The sequence below is a fragment of the Etheostoma spectabile genome, chromosome 2 (assembly GCF_008692095.1).
Source record: "Etheostoma spectabile isolate EspeVRDwgs_2016 chromosome 2, UIUC_Espe_1.0, whole genome shotgun sequence".
NCBI lineage: Eukaryota > Metazoa > Chordata > Actinopteri > Perciformes > Percidae > Etheostoma > Etheostoma spectabile.
In genome coordinates, this window is record NC_045734.1 from 27,706,467 (window position 1) to 27,727,650 (window position 21,184).

At 43.4% G+C, this 21,184-nt stretch overlaps 3 protein-coding genes across 16 annotated transcripts in view; 2 read left to right on the top strand and 1 right to left on the bottom strand.

Annotated features, from left to right (window-relative positions):
* Positions 1-6,997, bottom strand: part of LOC116696873 (serine/arginine repetitive matrix protein 2) — a 41,765-nt gene extending 34,768 nt beyond the window's left edge. For all 13 annotated transcript variants that reach the window (XM_032528119.1, XM_032528198.1, XM_032528144.1 and 10 more), the window contains exon 1: positions 6,549-6,997. In XM_032528119.1, coding sequence (XP_032384010.1) covers positions 6,549-6,819 — 271 coding nt within the window. In that variant the 5' untranslated portion in view covers positions 6,820-6,997. The remainder of the gene's footprint in view (positions 1-6,548) is intronic.
* Positions 6,998-7,072: 75 nt separating this feature from the next.
* On the top strand, positions 7,073-13,630 carry si:ch73-109d9.2 (zinc finger and SCAN domain-containing protein 2). 2 transcript variants are annotated; one of them, XM_032528228.1, is made up of 4 exons: positions 7,073-8,004; positions 10,770-10,897; positions 11,102-11,195; positions 11,558-13,630. In XM_032528228.1, exons 1-4 carry the CDS (start codon positions 7,740-7,742, stop codon positions 12,724-12,726), a joined length of 1,656 nt encoding a protein of 551 aa, XP_032384119.1. In that variant the 5' UTR covers positions 7,073-7,739; the 3' UTR covers positions 12,727-13,630. The 2 variants fall into 2 exon arrangements, with proteins under 2 accessions (XP_032384119.1, XP_032384127.1); XM_032528236.1 differs by having other exon boundaries at positions 7,074-8,004; positions 11,564-13,630.
* Positions 13,631-14,663: 1,033 nt separating this feature from the next.
* Positions 14,664-20,320, top strand: si:ch73-109d9.3 (fez family zinc finger protein erm). Its single transcript, XM_032528250.1, has 4 exons — positions 14,664-15,515; positions 15,598-15,740; positions 15,826-15,925; positions 17,597-20,320. Exons 1-4 carry the CDS (start codon positions 15,224-15,226, stop codon positions 18,697-18,699), a joined length of 1,638 nt encoding a protein of 545 aa, XP_032384141.1. The 5' UTR covers positions 14,664-15,223; the 3' UTR covers positions 18,700-20,320.
* The last annotated feature ends 864 nt before the right edge of the window (positions 20,321-21,184 follow it).

Sequence of the window (21,184 nt, forward strand, 5' to 3'; positions counted from 1 at the left end):
GCGCTCCCCCCATCATTCTTTGAGAAAAGACAGGGTGAAGAAATTTAAAGGTCAGGTAAGCCTTGGCAATCCCTCTCGGTCCTGACAGTGACATCGGGCTGCTTGCAACTTTTGGCGATTCTAGATCACACAGGATGAGACAATTTTTGTGTCTAAAGTTCATACCTCAAAATTCCTTGGCCCCGGCAGTTTATCGTATTCCCGCAGCAGCTGTAGGCTGGCCCTCCGGGCTATGCGTTTACAGCGACTCGGGGGCCTTGTGTCCGAGTGGCGCTCATCTTTGCTATGCCGCCACGAGGGACTGTTGTGCTAGTCAGTCAGTTGCACCGCCATGGCTGCTTTAACCTGCACAGGTCAGAGGGACAGGTTTACATTTAGAAATAGTGACTTGTGCCTGTTATGGTATTCAAGGTGCTTTCCGGTAGACGTGTTTTCCCGCAAATGGCTTGTATCAAGTAGAACCACTGTAGTTTAGATAACGCCTTATGAGTGCTTCACTGGATTTTAATTTTAAACGTCCTTAAACCCAGTTATACTGGGCAGTTTTGGAGTTAGAGTAATGATTGTGTTAGTTTATTGTAAAGCATAATATCTTCTTTCCTTGTTCTTCTATATGAGTTCTGTTTGACAGTTCCCTCGCTGGCGGACAGCCGTCTTGCGGAGCTCCGGGCAGCCCATTGGTTGGCGGAGGCTCCACAATGGGCAGCCTGCTGGCAAGCTCCACGAGCTCACATCTGCAACTATAGTTTGGGTGGTTTGTCTGAACTAGGCATCAGTCAGAGTCTGTTGTGCACCAAAAATCTGTAATATAAGACTTATCAAATGCAAATGTAGTTAGCTCGTGTTTGTTAGCTTGTAGCTTTTATTCTTGCATTGCCAGATCTTCCACCACCACTAAAGTGGAAGGTGATAGACACCCGTCCGAAATGAGGGAAATCTTCCGGTACCCTGAACCTATCTCGGAATGAAACGTTGTCCGATAATAGTTAGCTTGTATTGGCAGTGGCTGCGAAGACTGATGAAACTCAATTGCTAGCTTTAGCAGACTTAACAGAATTGTTGTTTCGTATTAGTGACGTACCTAATCAAGCTTGCCCGGAATACATTTTGAATCTTTGATTTAAGGTAAGGCACAGACATCCCCTTCAGGAGATGAGTGTGAAAACACATCTCTGGTGACAACTCTGCCCGGGTTCAAGTCATAGGTCAAGGTCTTTCACAGTTCCAGTCTGGTTCTGTTCAGGTTCTTTCACCGTTCGTTCTGGTTCTGGTTCTATGTTTTCTTTCACAGTTTTATTCTGGCTGACATAAACAAGAAAACATGTTTGAGTGGAGGGCTACTTTCAACCATCTCACCCTAACCTTTCAAAGTCCAACGACGCTAGCCTCAATCCCTCTTGCAAAGACCTGGATTACCATTATACTTTAGACACGACCAAATCCTTGGCAAGGAAGCAAAATAACATGTCTACCAAACCAAAGTACGTTATGGTATAGAACTTGGCTTATACTCCTGTTTTGGGACAAATGAATGACTTCATTCTAAATTTGCCTCTGTCATATACTTCAGCATTCTACCGAAATGAAATATAGTTTGCCAAGGCAATGATGCAAGAATTAGGGGGTGTGTAATGTGCTTACCTATGTTTGAACCAGCTGTGAAAGTTCAACTATGCTTTTTGAGTGGTTTTAACTACGATGCACAGGACTCCATCCACTTTGACGTTCTGAGCAGTTTTAGAGGGGGAGAGTTAGGGTCTCCATTGTGTGTCAAATATTGTTCCCAAACGTTTGAGAAATGTGCTGCTCTTATAAACCTTTGGGCTTGGCAGCAGAGAAATTCCCATGTAGCGCTGATGTATTCCCTCTCTGCGATGCGGTAGCATGGTAATGGTTGCGAGTCTTCACTGTGGTACGATGGCCTGTACAGGTGGGATTGTCTACATCTACCAACCACAAGAGGCCCATCAGTAAGCGGAGGTTGACTTCTGCTTTATGTAATTGTTAGAACAGTGATGGGAGCACTGTCAGATTTATTTTGGTTATCTAACCAGAAAGGGATAAGTACAGCACCCGCGTCGCATGATCCTCGTGTTCCCATGGCACAAGCCATACAAACTTTGTCGCCTCCACGTGCTCTTGTGGTCTATAATTGGTTTTACCTAACATAACAGTAATTCAAGAGTTGCTAGAATAGTATATCGTAACTGATCCTTTACTGAGTCAAAGTACTAATAACAAATGTCAAGAAGAAGACTATTCGCACGTAAAGTCCTTCATTGAAAAACACGTTACTTAAGTAAAAGGAATGTAAGTTCACAGGGAAATGTCCTAAAGTACTGCAATGCAAAAAATTTACTTACAGTTTTGAACTGGAAACATGAAAACAAACCTCAGACACAAAAGTTGTTATTCATCGTCCTATCGTGGGCCAATAATCAGCGGTCTGTAGGTCTAATATTGTTGGGTATTTACTTTTTATAAAACATTATTTATTAACTGCATTTGTTTTTGTGTGCAAAATTTTAATTTTGTTAAGTAACTAGCTATTGCAAGCTGTCAACTGAATGTAGGGAGTAAATCTAATTAGTTACATGCCATCACTAAATTCAAGCCATTTAATTTCAACCCTCCTATGTTGTTTGACACACACCCACACACCCACACACACACACACCCACCACCACACCCACACATGCCACCTGCCATGTCCCTCCAGAGGAGGTCTGGGGCGGATGAGGGTGAGGTATGGCTCTTGATCTAGCTCCACCCATTACTGGTGGCGTATAAGTCCCTGACGTGAATGGACACACCCACAACCTCACTTTAATACATGCATATAGACAGTGAGTTATGATGTCTGTAGAACTCTCCCCCATCCCGGCTCCTTCTCCTTCATGTCTACCTCCTCTACCTAGATTCTTTCCACCCATCTCACCTTAAGTGGTATGAATACTCTGCCCAGTGTTTCCTGCCGCTGGAAATTCTGCTTGCGAATGTTAGCCTTTAGGGCCACCATACCCTCGGTGATTAGGGCCTTCCCTCCAGAAAGGCCTCTGGTTGAGTGTGTGGAGCACTGAAAGAGTGATTCACAAAGTTATGAGTGTAAGGAGCAAAACCATCTTTAAAGTTCAACACAGACCTTCATTTCATGATTTGTGAGTAGGTTTGTTTTTCGAACCTGTTATGAAGTCACGGCTACCCAGTCCCGTTTGGTTGTAGATTCGTTGAAGGGCAGAATGAACTTGGCACCGACCTAGTCCGGTTTGCGGTTGGACCTAGACAGGCCTGGACCAGCTCTTCAGGAGACGAAACCCTTGGTCAGGGTCACAGGCTTGGGCTTCATATTTCCAATTGGGAGCCTCCAGATGGAGTGTTGTTTGTCCACAAATTTGTCTACGGCTACGTTACTTTGCTGGTCTACGATTTGGATTTTAAGCGGCGTTTTGAGCCAACGCGATCTCTGTCACACAGTGTTCTTAGCTCCATAGAAGATCTAATCTCTTTTCAGCTAACCATCCAAACCGTGGTATCTCAGCAACATTCCATATACGGGCATGCACGTGCCGGGGTCAACAGAGGCATTGTTAGTATTGCCATGGTACAGTAGAAGTTGATGGCGTTTTTCCCTCACATGGTACCATGCGCCGAGCCTGTGGCCCGTCCTCCTTTTTCCGCTTGCAGATTATACCGCCTCATGCTTGACTGCATCGTGGCTGGTCGTCTTAGCAGCAAACTGCCTGACCCATACGCGACTACACACAGACATCTAGGTGTGTTGGTTTTGATTCTCTGATGTTGCTAGGTTGCCGGACAGCCAGAAAGACAATTTAGTTTCAAAAGAAGGCCGGAGGCAGCAAACAATACTAAAAAAACGCTGGCTAAACATTTGAACGAATCTGTCCTCTAGCACGATGACACAGGAGTAAGGAACAATTCTCTCCGACCCCCAGTAGTCTGCATTCTTTTCAACGTCACCTTTTGGTATAACAGACTAAATTGTAACGGAAACCTAAAAAAGATAGAGGGAACTCGTAAGAGTCAGAGGCAGTCAGGAGTGCCACGTAGTGGAAAAACCACCCATCAGTCGCAGAGAACGAGACTACATGGACGGACCTGGCGTCGGAACATTGGTGTTAGTGTTTGTGTTGCCAAAGGTCTCGTTTGGCGGCCGTTGTTGTCTCACAACGCGGTGTTTTTAGGGGGCTTCTGAAACTCCGGTGCCGTTGAACGTGCAAGGTGTAACATCGCAACACTAAATAAACTATCAAGGAATTTTAAACCAAGAAGCCATTAACACTGTGAATGCAGCCTAAAACCAGGTGATTACAAACGAAGATGTACAATGCTTTCTCCCCGGATGCTTTGTGACAGAAGAATATCCACATGAGTTCGCAATTCTAATGTCATACAGAGTTATGTTCCTTTAGTGAACCATGAATTTCTGTACCAACTATCTGCATTCCATAGTTGTTTGAAATGATTTCAGCTTAGTCGGAACCTCTCAGTTTCATATTTTTATTTCAAAGGGCCTTATCAAATTGGCATGATACCAAAAAGCCTCTGCGGCGATGAATGGTGCACTCCCAACACAAATCAGAGCGAAGCGTATAAAACCGAATGCAACTGATCACCTGGGGGCAGTGCTTGGTCCGTTCTCATAGATATATAATAACAGTACACAAATGAAACCATTTGGACAAGAAATATGCAATACCATAACATAATCATGATTTCGTATATATGCTATTATTTTTGCAGAGTTTTGTGAGCCTGTGCATGTGCTGGAACGGATGAATGCTAGTCGTCCATCAAGCTCTCCTCTGTCCAGCCTGTCCTCACTTCAGAACCGATTAAATGGGTCTATTGTGCAAACCGCAGCTCACGCGAACTTCGCAATTACGTCTCTAGGTTACGTACGTGTCAAACCACCTCCCGTGGCTGTATTATTTCAATCTGGACAGTTAAGTGACAAAGTGTAGAAAGACAACTTATTATTTATATATATATCATATAATAAGGAGGAAGGCCGGTTTGCCAGCCAGGCTAAAGCTAATATAGTTAGCCTAAAGAAACAAGGGGTCTGTCCGTCCCAACTAACGTAACGGTTCAGAGCTGCGGCGCAGGAAACGTAACACTAATCTACTACAGAAGTCTGTGTCTGGGCTAACGTCATTTCCACTGATTTAATTGTTGAGTTAGTTGCTAGTGCGAGTGAAACGCAGGTCTGATACATTTATCAAACAAGCTGGGCCCGCTAGTCGACCACAACCTGACATTTAGCGGAAGCAACATGCAGTCACTGTCATATGCTTTAGCCTGGATTGATTATTATATGAATATGATGGTGTCATGCTAGTCGACCAGCGTATTTCTACTTAATTTCCCTTCTCAAAGTCACTTCAGAAGGGTAACGTTGGTCACAGCGGTTACTTGCTTTGGTGTTTGTAAAGCATTAAAGTTTAAGAATGGTGCACATTAGAAAAGATCCCTTTTCATTTTTATAGTCTATGTAGAGCTATTTATGGCATCTTTTAAAAATGACTTTTTTATCATATCACAATATATATTGTTGGGAAAAAATATTTCAATGTCAATGCCCAGCTAATTAATTAGCCTGAGTTAACCGCTAGCTATCAGTGAACAGAACGTAGTGTCTGGTGTGTGTGCCGGACGCCGATACATCGATAACAGCGTCAGAATTTCGATGTCGATGCATTTTCGATTAATCGTCAAGCCCTAACTTGGAACCATTTTTAATGTGTACATGTGGAAAACGGCTCGCTTTTAAAAATAAAAGGTTTTTGCCAATACTGTTGATGAGCAAACGCACACATCTTGATAAATGTCAAACGCACTCACACATATTAAATACATATATAATAATTTCACAAGACTGGGATGAAACAATTTGCTAAAAGTTGCATGCTCTTAACTCTTCACACAAACAGAAAGCTACATTTCAAGGCTGTGCAATTAATCAAATGTACCCAAATAACTCCAAGTAGCCTTACACTGTATTATCCAGCACCACTATCAAATAACCAATTGTTTGACTTAGCATTCCTTCATAATGTCATGCTCCTTTTGTTTAGATATTGTACAATATTTTGATCACCCCCCCCCATTTCGATTCCACATTATGTGACTTCACTTAACACGAAATTGATGCAAAATGTCCGTTTTGAATCTAGGGCGTGCGTCAACATAAGCAGGCCTAGTGGTAACGTTGGCAATGAATGTAACGTGAATACTATTAGTCAGCGGTTTAGCGTGTAGCTGTTGTTGGAACACGCTGCTACAAAGCCGTTAGCCGTGATAGCATTGTATGGTTTCCCTCCTATTTTGGATCCCACGCTCGGGATCCGACTAAGCTAGGCTAACTTACCGATGCACCAACAGTCACGAGCTGCTATCCGTATGCCACACAACGCGAACACACTCCTATGTTGTTAGGGGAAACATCACATAGCAGTACCAGACAATGTTGTGGTCTTGGATTAGCGATCAACCGTGTGTTGGGTAACGTTGAAGGCATCGCGACTCACCACATTGAACCGCTCGGTCACGTTTCTCAGAGCCGTCGCTTGGCCCGGGAGGAGGCTCACTTTCCCGGGTGTCCACAGTGAGCTGGTTTCTCACATTCTCGAATTGGCTGCATTTTGTTTTAAGCTCCTCGTTCTCCTTCTTGATTTTAGATAATTCTGCCTTCAGTTCGTCGACCATAGTTTCGAAAAGTTTCGTAGTCTCGGCGATTGCACCCTTCAGCATCCCCTCCATGACGGAGGAGTACTTCGTCTGAAAATCGTCCGCAGACATTTTGGGATGGTTTACAGTTCGTCCGATGTCGATAAAAGTCCACTTTTGTCACTGAGTTAACGGCAACGTTATTAGAAGCGAGATGTTGCGAGAGGGCTCAACATGGCTGCACCCTCTCCGTCTGTGCTTTGTGTGACGCACATCGAGGACGTAGCTAACGCTCTGGCTGTAGCGCTTCACCGCGGACCGGAAGGAAGGAGTCGAGGTCATATCCGGTGGTGCACTTAAATAGCTTCGCCTCTTTGACCGAACTGTGTGTATTTTATTTAACTTAGTAAATGGCAAGAACCTGGTACATGTGTAAGTAATCAATTACCATCACCGCTCTACGTTATAGCTTTGATCATAACAGACAACCGTGCAGCTGAGACGATTAAGATTGTTCCAAATCCCGACCCGTAGTTTAAGTCTCCGAAATGCGGTTGTTTACGGAATGAAAAGAAAATGCGAAAGCTCAGCGGAATTTGTAACGTTAACGACCTATTACAGCTAAGAAAATGAATTACGTTTGCTTACAAAGATAACCTAAATGCATGTTAAATATAGTTGTTTTTTGTTTGTTTCCGTAGTCGAAATCTGGAACGCTAGCTAGCTAACTCTGAATCACAACTATCGCTAATGGAGCAAGCTAACGCTAGTAGTTAGCTAGCTAGCTAAAGTTGAGATTAAACGGGACTCTGGATGATGAAGTAGGCAAACTGCAAATGTGGACCGACCAGATACTAGAACCAGATACTAGAACCTGTTTAACGTTACCGTTACATCGACTGAACATCGAGTTACTGGCACACCCAGTGTAAAGAGACCCACGTTAGCTGTGCCCCACAGCTACTACTCTGCTACAGTCTTTGACTGTCCAAAGTGTCCTGTTCCTGAGTTTCCCCCAAATAAAAGGACAGCCATTACACATCTTTGGCATAATGGCCGAAACTATACTAACGTTTCAGTCCCAACTTTCTGGTGTCATGGAAACGGTCTTTAAAGCAGCAATGTATGAGATCACGCGGCTGGTAGAGGACAGTTTTTTGGACGAGGTAACACGGTGCAGAGAGCAGGTCGAGTCCCTGAAGAGGCGACTTAAGTTCTCGGAGGTTCGACGGAGAGAGAGAGAGGGAGACCGGAGGGGGAGATGTCTGGACTGCGGAAGAGTCGGGGCGTCCGGTGAGGCGCACCCCAGGGCGACAGGTGAGTCTGTCTGGTGTTACTCACCCATATGCAGCCACTGTTAATCCCAGATATTTATTTTGTCTCATGGCTGACCAAACTGTATACATACCTAAACTGGCTGAGCTTTTATAAAGTTTACAAATGTTAAAATCATCAAACATATTGTGCAAAAGAAAATATAGTTCTATAAAAATAATGGATGTGAGATTAAATCAACAAAAGAGCTCCCTTAACAGCTACAAAGAGCCTCACTCAATATTATTTATATTAACATTTAACAATGATGTAGAAACTATAAGTGCATCTGAAGTCTCTTTTATAGACCTTAGTGGTCCCTAATACTGCATCTGAAGTCTCTTAATCTTTAATACCTCTTGGTCCTAATACTGAATCTGAGTCTCTTTTATAGACTTAGTGTCCTATATGTATCTGAAGTCCTTTTATATAGACCTTAGTGGTCCCAATACTGTGTCTGAAGTCTCTTTATATGACCTTAGGGTCCCTAATACTGGATGTGAGTCTCTTTTATATAGACCTTGGTTCCCTAATACGGATGTGAAGTCTCTTTTATATGACCTATGGTCCCTAATACTGGATCTGAAGTCTCTTTATATAGACCTTAGTGGTCCTAATACTGTATCTGAAGTCTCTTTTTATTGACCTTAGTGGTCCCTAATACTGTACGTGAAGTCTCTTTATATAGCACCTTAGTGGTCCCTATACTGTACTGAGTCTCTTTTATATAGACCTTAGTGGTCCCCTAATACTGTTCTGAAGTCTCTTTATATAGACCTTAGTGGTCCCCTAATACTGTATCTGAATGTCTCTTTATAGACTCTTAGTGTCCCTAATACTGTATCTGAAGTCTCTTTTATAGACCTAGTGTGCCCTAATACTGTATCTGAAGTCTCTTTTATATAGACCTTAGTGTCCCCTAATACTGACTGTAGTCTCTTTATATGACCTTAGTGGTCCCTAATACTGTATCTGAAGTCTCTTTATATGCCCTTAGTGGTCCCTAATCACTGTATCTAAGTCTCTTTATATAGACCTTGTGGTCCCCTAATACTGTATCTGAAGTCTCTTTTATATAGACCTTAGTGGTCCCTAATACTGATCTGAAGTCTCTTTTATATAGACCTAGTGGTCCCTAATACTGTATCTAAGTCTCTTTTATAGACCTAGTGGTCCCCTAATACTGTATCTGAAGTATCTTTATAGACCTTAGTGGCCCCTAATACTGTATCTGAAGTCTCTTATATAGACCTTAGTGGTCCTCTAATACTGTAACTGAAGTCTCTTTTATAGACCTTAGTGGTCCCTAATACTGTATCTGAAGTCTCTTTATATATAGACCTTAGTGGTCCCTAATACTGTATCTGAAGTCTCTTATATAGACCTAGTGGTCCTCTAATACTCTTTCCACAAATTCAGCCTTGATGCAGATTTCCAGCCACTAGAGCCAGTCCCACAGTGAGTTTTCCTTAGGATGTGCCATTTTTAATTCTGTTGCTTTTTTTTTGGAGGGGGGGGTAGCCTAGACTAGCTTTCATTTTCTTAAAGGCAGATCAGGATACCCAGGATTCGGTTTACACCTATCACCATTTCTAGCCACTGGGGGGCCATAGGCAGGCTGGGGGACGAATATTAATGTTAAAAAACCTCATAAAGTAAAATTTCCATGCCAAGGGACCTTTTTAAATTGCATCCCAGCCTCCTCCACCTGTCTTCTTTATTCAAGTCTTATGCTGCATTCCAGGCAACCCGTAACTTGTTTTCACAACCTTCACAAACGGCAGTCAAGCCCGTGACCTCCTACCCGTGAACTGGTACCAGAGCGTTAGTCCCACGCACAGAAACAACAATGGCGTCCGCTGTTGATTCTGTACGGATGATTAACAGGGAGAAATAGAAATAAATATGCAATGTAACATTGTAATAAAAACAATACACATACGATTGTGTACTACTACAGGTTACGTTGATTAAATGAAGCCCAAAATATGTTGCTGCATGTAAACTGCTTGTTATTAGAAGTTTGGTGAATATATTATGGAGATAATTAAAAAAGGCTGATTTAATGAAGTCAGTGAAGAAGGACAATGTATAAAGCGCTACACACGTGTTAGTGGTTCTAACAATGGCAGACTGGTCACGGACAAATATACCTTTTAATTATTTTAGTTTATTTATTTTGGGTATTCTTTAACAAAGAACCATGTATGTTCCTCCTCCATGTGCACTGTATTTGTTATTCTTAGCACACAATGTGTGTTATAGGTTTTTATAACTGTACAATCCTCCCTGGTTATAGTCTTACTTCACTGGACCGGTAACTTTATAATTGAGACTACTGGACATACTGGACATTCATGAAACAGGGAGAGGACACTTTAAATGTTCGTTATATTTTGCTGGGGGGAAATAACTGATGATTACACTGTTATATATTCATGTTTAAAGCGTGCATTAAATGTATCACTTAGTTATGTGCTAACTTTGTCTGGGTTTTCCTCTGCTTTAGGCTGATTACGATTACCAAAGCAGTGAAGTTACAGGCTGTAAACCAAAAGAACAATATGCAAATCAGTTTCAAACGTCTAAGAACTAAGGGGAAATGTTGATTATTAATAATCTGAAAGTCATACTCTATGCAGGTGGAGTATGACCCACCCATGTTTGGCCCACCTGAGCCTTTCTTAATTCAATGCAAGTGAGAAAATGAATGCTCTTCAGTTTAAAAAAAAAATATATATATATAATTTCCCTATCTTCTACTACAGAGAAAAGTTTTAAACAGGAGAGTGTGTTGCAAGAAGAAATAAATAGCTTGCAAGGCAGTGATGGAGAGACACACCATGACGCGGAAGAGGCAAGACCCGAGGCCCACAGAGCCATCAAGGCACCACAGGTAGAGGGCACTTTGTTACACTATTTTAGCCTCCGTAAATAGGGTCTAAATGTTTTGTTTTTTTGTGTATCTTTAAAATTCTGTAGCATCTAATCAGACCTGCCTGTTGCCAAACTTATGGTTTCTCTTGAGCGGAGTCGAGGTAAACCTCATGTACTAATGCAATGTTGTCTTTCTGCTTGTCTGCCCTCTCCATGTGTACAGGATGAAAAGCTGGACAGACTGCTCAAGGAGGAAGCCATTCAGACCACGCCAGAAATAAATGAGTCCCAAGAGGGATGGGGAGTCAGTTTGGATGGTCAGTCTGTTAATCTAGAGCACCAGTCAAAAGTTTGGACACGCGTTCCCATTCAAGTGACTGAGAAAGTGTGTCAAACCCTTTGACTAGTACTGTACATCCATTCAAAAAAATCAATTTTAACCATTTTTAAATCACATCCGGTTTGTTTATTCATTCATTTGTGTTAATTTTCTATCACATGTAACTTTATAGTCCGACAGTACTGGTTTATAGGAACGTTTTACAACAGATGATGCACTTTCTCACCATCGGCTTCAAAGTTATTATTTTCAGTGTTCGTATGGTACGTCAGTCATCGTATACCCTATAGCCATATATCCTGAACTGTTTGAAAATGCTTTCCCCCTCTCATTGGTCACAAACAGAGGCATCAGGTCTGCCGGGGCCCAGTAAACGTTTCGGCGAACAGAAGCTCCCGAAGTGCCATGTAGACTGGGAAGCTGGCTATAATCAGAGGCCAGAATCAGGCCAAGATGGACACTCAGACCCCCCTGAACCACTGTTCCAGAGAAGGTATGGTATGGAAGATTTGGGTGGCTTTGACAAGACTGACTATGGAAACTCAAATATGATAGACATGGGTAACTTGGATGGGTTACAAGGATCACCATCCCACCTGGGCGAGGATCTAAGTTACATGGGGGACTATGAGAGGGACGTGGGAGCACCAGAAGGAGTCGAGCATCACGTTTACCAAGCGGGTGCCGCACGGACTAGAAGGGGCGCGGACGGTTCACCTGCAGGCTCCCCCTCGAGGACTAACATCGATGTAAGCGGAGAGCTCAGCTGTTTATTGATCAATGAAGAAGGGTATCTACAGGACCCGACTATATTGTACCCCCAACATGTGTCTGGTGACCCAAGCGGCAGGTTGAATTTCAGGGGCCAGGGCATTCACATTGACCCGTCTTTAGACAGCACAGAGGATATGTATGGGCCCTCAGGCGCATACAGCGATACTTTGAACCCGGGAGAGAGGCTGCAGCATCAGGCAGGAGGGAGAGCAGGGAGGAGAGACACCTGTAACCAGCGCTCCACGTCCTTTCCAGATTCGGCCTCACTAAAAGCCCACAGGCAGACACACAAAGGCACCGGACAAGTGCCGTCGTACTCCTGCACCCAGTGCGGAAAGACCTTCACCCAAGCGTGCAACCTCAAAGTCCACCAGAGGATCCACTCGGGGCAGGGGCTCCACCTCTGCAGCCATTGCGGTAAAGGTTTCCCTTCTTTCTCTGACCTAAAGACACACAAGTGTGGCCAAACGGGGGACAAACCTTACTGCTGCACCGTATGCGGGAACAAGTTCAGCCGCCTCTGGAATCTGAAGTTGCACCGGAGAATTCACACACAGGAAAAACCTCATCGATGCACCATGTGTGACAAGAGCTTCACACGGGCGGACATCTTGAAGGTGCACCAGCGTACCCACACGGGGGAGCGGCCTTACTGCTGCACTGTCTGCGGCCTCAGCTTCAAACGCCTGGATCATCTGAAATCACATCAACGCAAACACATGACAAATCTATAAAACGAGGGACGTTTGGGGAGAGAGAGAGCGTTAGAAAGTGTCAGATGATGATGGCATGAGAGAGATTTAAAAATGGTTTTATTTATGAGCCATGGAAGCTTTTTGTCTTCATAAATTCCAAGTCCTTTGGCTTTAATTTAAAAACCTTTTCGTTGGTATGGAAAACATAGAACAAAGATGAAATATGTGTCTCATGTTTGTTAAACACGTCTTATTTGTACCCATTTATTGCTCCATCTTTGGTTGTTGCAAAAATGACTGTAAAAGTTAAAAAAGGCTAAGGAACATTCTTTTTGTGATAGTCTGGATCAACGATACATTTCCAGGATAATTGCAGGATCTGAGAATAATAGAAGAGCAGGCCTAGCAGGATGTTCCCCTCCTGCTCTGTGTTACCGTTCTCAAACTCCATTACCTTTGGGAAACCACCAAAAACTTCAAGCTTTTTTTTGGAAAATATTGATCATCCAACGAGGCAGGCCTGCTTGGTTATTCCGGGGAATTATTGTAAAGATGAACATGGAATATGTTCACGGCATTGTCTCTCAAACTGGGACATTTTGGGTGGGTTTACCTACACACAACAATACACTGTTAACGCAAGTCACGTTTAACCATGGATCTGCTCATTTAAATAGCTCACGTTACTGTATTGTAAGTAACAGTAACTTCCCAAGAATAATTTTCAGAGCCACCATCTGTGCTTCTGGAGCTTAGCCCCGCCCAAGACGATTTGTGATTGGTTTAAAGAAATGAAAATAACCCAGAGCTTTAATAAAATCAAGAAATCTCCTATCCTGCAATGTACCTGTGGTAGAGCCGGACATTACTCAACATTGCTTTGCAGATAGGTCTGGCAATGCGAAACTCTTCTTGTGAAACCATTACAGATTAAAACTACAAATTATGTCTGTTGGTGTTTTCTCTAACATTTGCTTTTTTTTTCTCCATAAATCACTTTTTAAACTTACTTCGATCAAACTTTATTGGAAAATTCCATTTCATCGATTAGTCTTGCTACTGGGTTTAGTTTGATGGGGAGTTTTAAGGCGGGCCGAGCGAGATAGATCAGATATCAAGGGAAACCTTTGCAGGGTTCTGGGATACATCAGGACTCTAGATGGCATTCCAGTGGTTTCTCTTTTTCCACAGAGGGTTGATCAGAAGCCTTTCTTTTACTAGGATAAAGGTGGTTGAGAGGAGAGAGAGCAGTTTAGATGTATGTCCGAGGGGGGTTTAAAGAGCGGTATCTTCATATCTAATGATATCTAATATCTACCTCCTCCGGCATGTGGTAAGGAGGTGTGTAGCCGGGGTCTATCTGAGAGGCGTTTGCACGCTCTTCTCGTGGTTGCACGCGTTTGTCTGGGTGGTCCATTTCTACAAAATATGTCAAATGTATTTGAATATTAGGGCTCATAACTGGAGTTGGTCCCTAGTCACGTTGTGGGGACTACACCACTCCTAAATGGTTAGCGTTGGTCAAAACATAATCTTTGCAATTTGGCCAAACGCTGAATTAAAGAAATAAAAACGTTCCCAGGCATCTTCCTAAATGTAGTATTTGGGGAGCTAAATATTTGTCAGGTAAATTTAACTTAGGGGGATAACAACATTGTATAATGGGAAGCGAATATTAAAATGTAGGGGCCAAGTTTTGATGTGGGTGTAAGTATCAAACTTAATAACAAAAACATATGGAATACTACATTCCTAGACTATGTTAAATAGGGTGAAATATGTAGTCTCAATTGTTTGCCTCCTTTCAATAAAGCATTATAAGAGAGCGTGGTCGTATGGGGACACAATGTGTTCACAATCTAAAACGCATTCCTATTTTAAACGATCAGTATAATGGAAAAGTGACTGCTCTGCGCAGCCTATGGGTTTCATTCGATTGAAATCGCGTTTTGGTTTTTTAACAGCAAGGCCACCGTACTGCGTTGGGAATGACGTCACGAGCAAAAACAAGGACCAGCACAACATGGATGTAGCTAAGATATCAACAAGCGATGGTTGAAAAGCTAGCTCGCTTTTGCTTAAGCTGAACAGTCGTTACGCTTGGAATCCGTTAATAAAGGTGTAAATAGATCATTAACACGTTAGGCTCGACTATGGTTTATATAATTCGTAGAGACGTACGGGTTGTTGACGGTTCGATGCCGCTAACGTCAGTTAGCATAACGTTACGAATGCTACCCTAAAGCTAAAGAGTCCCATACATTAGCTGGCTTAACATTTCGAATTAACAAGGCATTTCGTGAATAGATCGTTGGGCAACATTAGTCCAGCTTTTTAACGTTTATACTTTTATGAATATCAATGAATTAATGTGTTAGCTACTCATTATCTTAAACACCCACAACAACAAGTGGCTGTATAGTTGGACAGACTGCTCAACGTCGATGGTGTACACAGCCTTAGCAGCCTGTGATAGCATTTTACAAGACTAGCTAACGCTATATATAAAGTCCTCCAGAGACACCGGCAGTCCATCATGTCGGACCTGGACACCCTCGTTGTGACTTTCCAGACCCAGCTCTTGGATGTGATGGAGACTGTGGTGAAGACCGCCGTGTACGAGGTCACCAGGTTGGTGGAGGATGGCTTGTTGGAGGAGGTGCAGCGCAGGAACCGGGAGGTGGAGTCCCTGAGGATGCAGCTGCACTGGGCCCAGAGGAAATTAAGTGACCAAGGGGGGAATGAAGGAGGGAAAACTGGGAGGTGTGTCCACTGTGCCAAGGAGGATGTGGAACTGTCCAGCCACAGTGCAAAAGAACAGCAGGATGGTAAGAACAGGACACATGTTCATGTAGGTATGCAAAACTCTGTATTATGTAACATACTACTTCAGCATCCATTTGTTTCCAGACATTTTGGGGGGCTGTGGTGTGAAAGAAGAGGGCGACTACGTGGAAAGGTGGACAATAAGCCGGACGCAGGATGTCACACCAGAGTCAACACAGGCAGCAGACAACGCTGCATGCACTCTCAGCCTGGAGAGGAAGTCCCAGGTGGGTCACATGAGCAAGTTGCTTTTACTTAGTCTTGCATTGCCGCAGCTTTTCCAAAACCAAATGTGTTCTCTTTGCTTTTCAGACAGCAGAAGACAATGTGTTGCCAGCGGGGGTGGATGGGAAGGAAGAAAGAGTGAATAAGCCGTCTTGTTCTTTTGTCCATTGCAGCGGTCCCCTTGAGGGTGAGTATTGCGCTGTGTCACCTAGGTCGATTGTTTCCTTTGCATATTAAGTTTGAACATCTTCTGTCTATACATATGGCGGTTTTCCACTGCGTGGTATCTACTCGACTCGGCTCTACTCGCTTTTTTTGGTTTTCCATTACGAAAAAAAGTCCCTGGGACCTGCTACCAGGTACTTTTTTTAGTACTACCTCAGTCGAGGTTCCAAGCGAGCCGAGGCGATACCAAAAGGTGACGTGCAAACCTGCAGACTGCTGGTTCGTCGGAGAGAATCGTCACTTATGACTGCGTTTTTAGCAAACAAGAGTGGGAGTGTGTTTCCAGAACAGACGGACATTTAATACAAATCTAGCCGACACCGACAGATTATCCACTCTCTGCACTATTCTCACTTTTCAACTGTCGGAGCTACTAGCGCTTCATTCGTTTCCAATATTGCACACTGTTACTTTAAAAACAAGACATATATATCAACAGTTTTATTTAGCTTTTCAAGTAGCGCATCAACCCTCCAAACTTCCGTTCTTCTTCCTCTGCCCCTGGGACAGTGTCCCCGCCGGCTCTGCTGGCCCGATACATCCCAGCGTTGTCATAACTTCTCCGTGACTCTCATACAGATTATCCGAAGCCCAGTAGGTCAGAACCAGAACCAGAGATCCACCGTCGGACATCGCCCACCAGACGGTCTGCGGCGGCGAGTTTGCAAAGCGTGAATGCTCTGAAACACAAACAGTCCACAGCACATGTTGGTGTGTAATCATGTTGCTAAAGTTCATGTACTTTATATAGCGTATAGTAATACTGCCTGCGACGTCTGAACACATGCAATGTTAGCTAACGTTAGCAGGACCTTAACTCACCCTTCTTTGTCGGCGAACAACCGCATGTGACGTCTGAACTCCGTCAGAATTCCCAAATCCCGTTTCTTTAGCGGTGATTTTTGTTGCTCCTTCAGCTTCTTTTGAAACTAAACATTCTTCTGGCCGCGACAGGTAGCGACGTGCTGTTGTGAGTCGCGCTGAAATTACGTCATCACGCGTTGCTATAGTGACCAGCCACGCTGAGGCTTTACTCAATCTGCAATGGAAAACGGACGTAGAATGGGCCGAGCCGAGCTGTTACCAGCAGTGGAAAAACGCCAATAGTGAAACTACGCTGGTTGCCATGGTTCTGAGATAAGCGCTAAAGAATGGAAGTCATCCGGCGGAGTTTGTAATGAATACATTTAGTTTTGAATATATATATATAAAAATCAAAGAATAAAGTAATTTCCTCTCACAATTTCTTAGTTTCTACAAGACACAGGTAACATATGTCATGCTTCCTGTGAATATAATCCTGTTAATCTTGTTTACAAACACATGTATTTTGCATAATACTCTTTGTTAACAAAAGTGAAAAGTGGACGGAGTCACATGTGTATCCTGGGCTGTTTTAGTGCACCACTAAATTTGGGCCACCATAATCTAGGTAACACTGGACTTCATCAATCCTCTTCCACAGGCTGATTTTAAAAAATAAAAAAGAAGATTATGTTTTATATGATGTGTTCAGGCTCTGGATGAAACCATTGAGCTGACTGCGTTAGCTGTGGCAGCAACGACTTGCTTTGACGCTAACTGTTTACCAATTGAAAACTAATTAATATAAACCCCTGTCTCTATTCTCTAGGTGAAGCAGGACCTGAATCCCACAGTGCTGCTGAGAAGACTGAGGCCCAACTAAAACAGACTCAGGAGAACAGTGAAGAAGTATTGAGGGGTGTTTTTAAGCAAGACCCACAGATCTCTGCTGCATATGTCTTTCCTGAAGACCAGGAGGAAACGTACATGGCTACAGATCCATCTTTAGAGGTGGACAGCTGTTGGCCCCTAACGCAGACGGAACACGAGCGGTCTAACTCTGTCACATCAGCCGCTCACGTTCCGGCTATCCCAGGGAGAGATCAGATTCCACCCTCGCCGTCCCCGAAGGCAAGACCGCCAAGCGGCGATGCGTCGGGCGTGACCATCAAGCGGGAGGTTATCGTTGATTCTGATGGTTGTGTGGAAAGCGAGCCTCAAGAAGAGAAAACAACAACGTCTGGGATTGCGTCTTTCTCAGGTTCAGTGAAACAGTGCAGAGTGAGTTCAGGAGCACTCAGGCAGAACCACGTTTCCCACAAAGCCACGGCGCACGAGGTTATGAAGCTGCATTCCAAAGTGGGCACAGATGTCAGACTGCAAGCCGCCATGCAGCACCTCCACAGGCCGATGAAAAAGGACAGCAGCGCCGCGGCGCCGTCCGTAGCTCACTCTCAGGCTCTTACCTTAAATCCCCTCCACAGAACGCCCTCCACCTCTAAAGCCGCTCCTCCTCCTCCTCACTCAGCCCAGCGAGGTCAGCCGGCCGATAAGCAAGCCGCAGCGCATAACCGAACCTGTGCCCCATGGATCAGCATCAAGCCCCATCCGTCTGCCAACTCCCACCCCATCAACCCCTTACCCCATTCCGACTCTCACCCTCACCCCAGCCCCAGGCACCTCCTGCGCTGTGGCCAGTGCGGGAAGTGCTTCCCCCACCCCAGCAACCTGAAGGCCCACTTGCAGACCCACACAGGCGAGAGGCCGTTCTGCTGCTCGCTGTGCGGCCGCAGCTTCACCAAGCTGAGCAACCTCAAGGCCCACCGGCGGGTCCACACCGGGGAGAGGCCGTACTGCTGCTCGGCGTGCGGCAAACGCTTCACCCAGAAATGTAACCTGAAGCGCCACCAGCGGATCCATCTGGATGTATGACGATGGACAGCCCGGGATCAAAAGGCAACGTGTTTGTGTTTTAGGCTATATTTACACTGCTACGTTTCAGTTTTTAAAAGCAATCTCTGTGCAAACACGTGTTTTTAACTCCAGTAAAAGAACACATCTCCAGTTAAACTAACCCAAACTGTAGTGCTGCACGATTATGGCCATAACGATAATCAGGATTATTTTGATCAATACTGAGTTTGCGATTAATTATCATAATTATTTGTTGATTTTAACCAAAACAAATTTTAGAGTCACATAGACTATTTATAACTGCTTTCACGTCCATATTATGCTACATTCCTCTCATGCTGAAGTTGTATGTTGTACATACAAAAAGCTGGAACACATGTAACACATGTAAATGAAAATTATCTGAAATAAATAGCCTAGGATATATTTAAAAAATAATTTTTTTATTTTTAGTATCAATTCATAACAAGAGTTATCTGGAGACACTTTACAGATAGAGCCGGTCTAGACCACACTCCAGAATTTACAAGGACCCAACAGGTCTAGTAGTTTCCTAGACGGGACAAAATGTTGCGTTTACTGGTAAACTGGTAAACCTTGAGACCGACGTATGACCGACTGCTGCGCGGTGCGGGGAACAACTCTGAGTGGCGCATGATCACACAGTGGTTTACGGAGCCGTAGTTTGGCTTTGCTAAAAAACTCGAAGCGCTCTGTGAACGGAACGATGCATTTAAAATATCGCTCCATTACGCTAATATGATTGTGGGAAGCCAAAGTCGTGGTTGTGATTAAAATTCAATTAATTGTGCAGCCCTACAAAACAGCATACAGTATCTCATGTGAATGATCGTATTCTGGGCATGCGCGCGTCGGGGTACACAGGAGGCAGCATGTAGTCTCTGCCTGTTGCTGGTGGTTGCCAGAAGCTCAGAAGCGCCAGAGCAGTGTGAATACGAGGTGTAAAGGTAGCAAAAGATGTTAGTTTTTCAACCAAACCGTAGCAATGTCAATGTAGCCTTAGATGAAGATGCTACAGCGTTTCCTAAAAATGCTCCTTGTGTTCTCGTCTCTTGAAGTGATCGTCCCAGGTCCCTGTGTGCATTCCTCAACGGTCCGTCTAGGGACGAAACGCAGCGTGTTGTGAGTCATGCACAGAGACAGGTCATTTGTCACTCTGTTAATAATTATTTATTCTGTGAATACAAAACACACGCTTCCATGATATCAGTTACACCACTCGCTGCCTGGAACACATTCATGGCAAGGCCTGTATTTGTCAACCTGCTGAAAAGAACATGTACGTACGAGTCCTTCACTTTTGCTCAAACTCACAAACTTAAATGGAAGTTAGTCACCCAGTTAATGGCGGATGTAATCGTTCCAGAGGGCTGTAAACTGGGTGAAAGTAGATCCAAGATGGCTGCTGTAGAGAACACACAATATACAGTATGCAGCAAGACTTCTGATGAATAATGAGTTCAGATTGGTGTCGTTTTAGCCTAATGTTTGTATTTAATTTAAGTATTTTATAAGTTGTTAAACTGCTTTTCATTTTGTATTAATTTGGTTGGCTATTATTGTTATGATTTTATCCCTATCTATGTATTTATATGTTAGAAATAAATTTGACTTGTTGCTAATTTGTTTGTTAATTGCTGGAGATATTAAAGGGGAACAAAGCCTTTTTTTCAAAATGCATACATGGTATTCCTATTGTCTGATACAGAGTCCAAAAACATAAGTGTCCATGAACAACCATCTCACAAATCCATAAACTAGAGAGCTAAAACTCAACTTTGTGATGTCACCCAGTACGGTGTATAAGTGTGGAACTGCTTCGTAGACCATGGATTGGGAAATACGTTACAGATGGCACAGAGCACCCAGGCAATGTTCTAGCTATATGGGAATATTAAATGCCATATAACTGAGAACATTACAATATAATACAACTCATTTAGGTATAAAAACAAAAGAAAACTAAATCAGTCTTCTGTTCATGTTCTACCAGATGACATCACAAGTCTGACACTTCTGTCTCTGGTTTCTGGCTTTGAGAGAGTAGCTCATGTTCCCTAATATTGATTACATATTCCTAGGCCTTGGAAATCCCATTGGAATTACCTTCGGTGGTGTTCCCCTTTAAGGATAAAACCCAAAATCAACCTTTAAATAAATCAAAAAGCAGGTTTCCTCTAAAAGCATGACACATTGGGGAGATGTCGGGTAAATCCTGAGCGCTGAATGGCTTTTATTTCCTAAATCACATTCCTTTTAATTCATTTAATATCAAAACAAACACATTATAATGCAAATCACATGACATATTGCGATTACGATTCCATTTGTGTTTTTGGTGTGAAAAGTTTAGCCAAAGTTCAATATTCACTGCAACAACTGAGAATCTGCTCTATTTTCTTACGCAAGGATAAAAACAGATATGAATAGCTGGCAATACGTGTTTTTCTTTGAACAGTCAAGCAATATATATATATATATA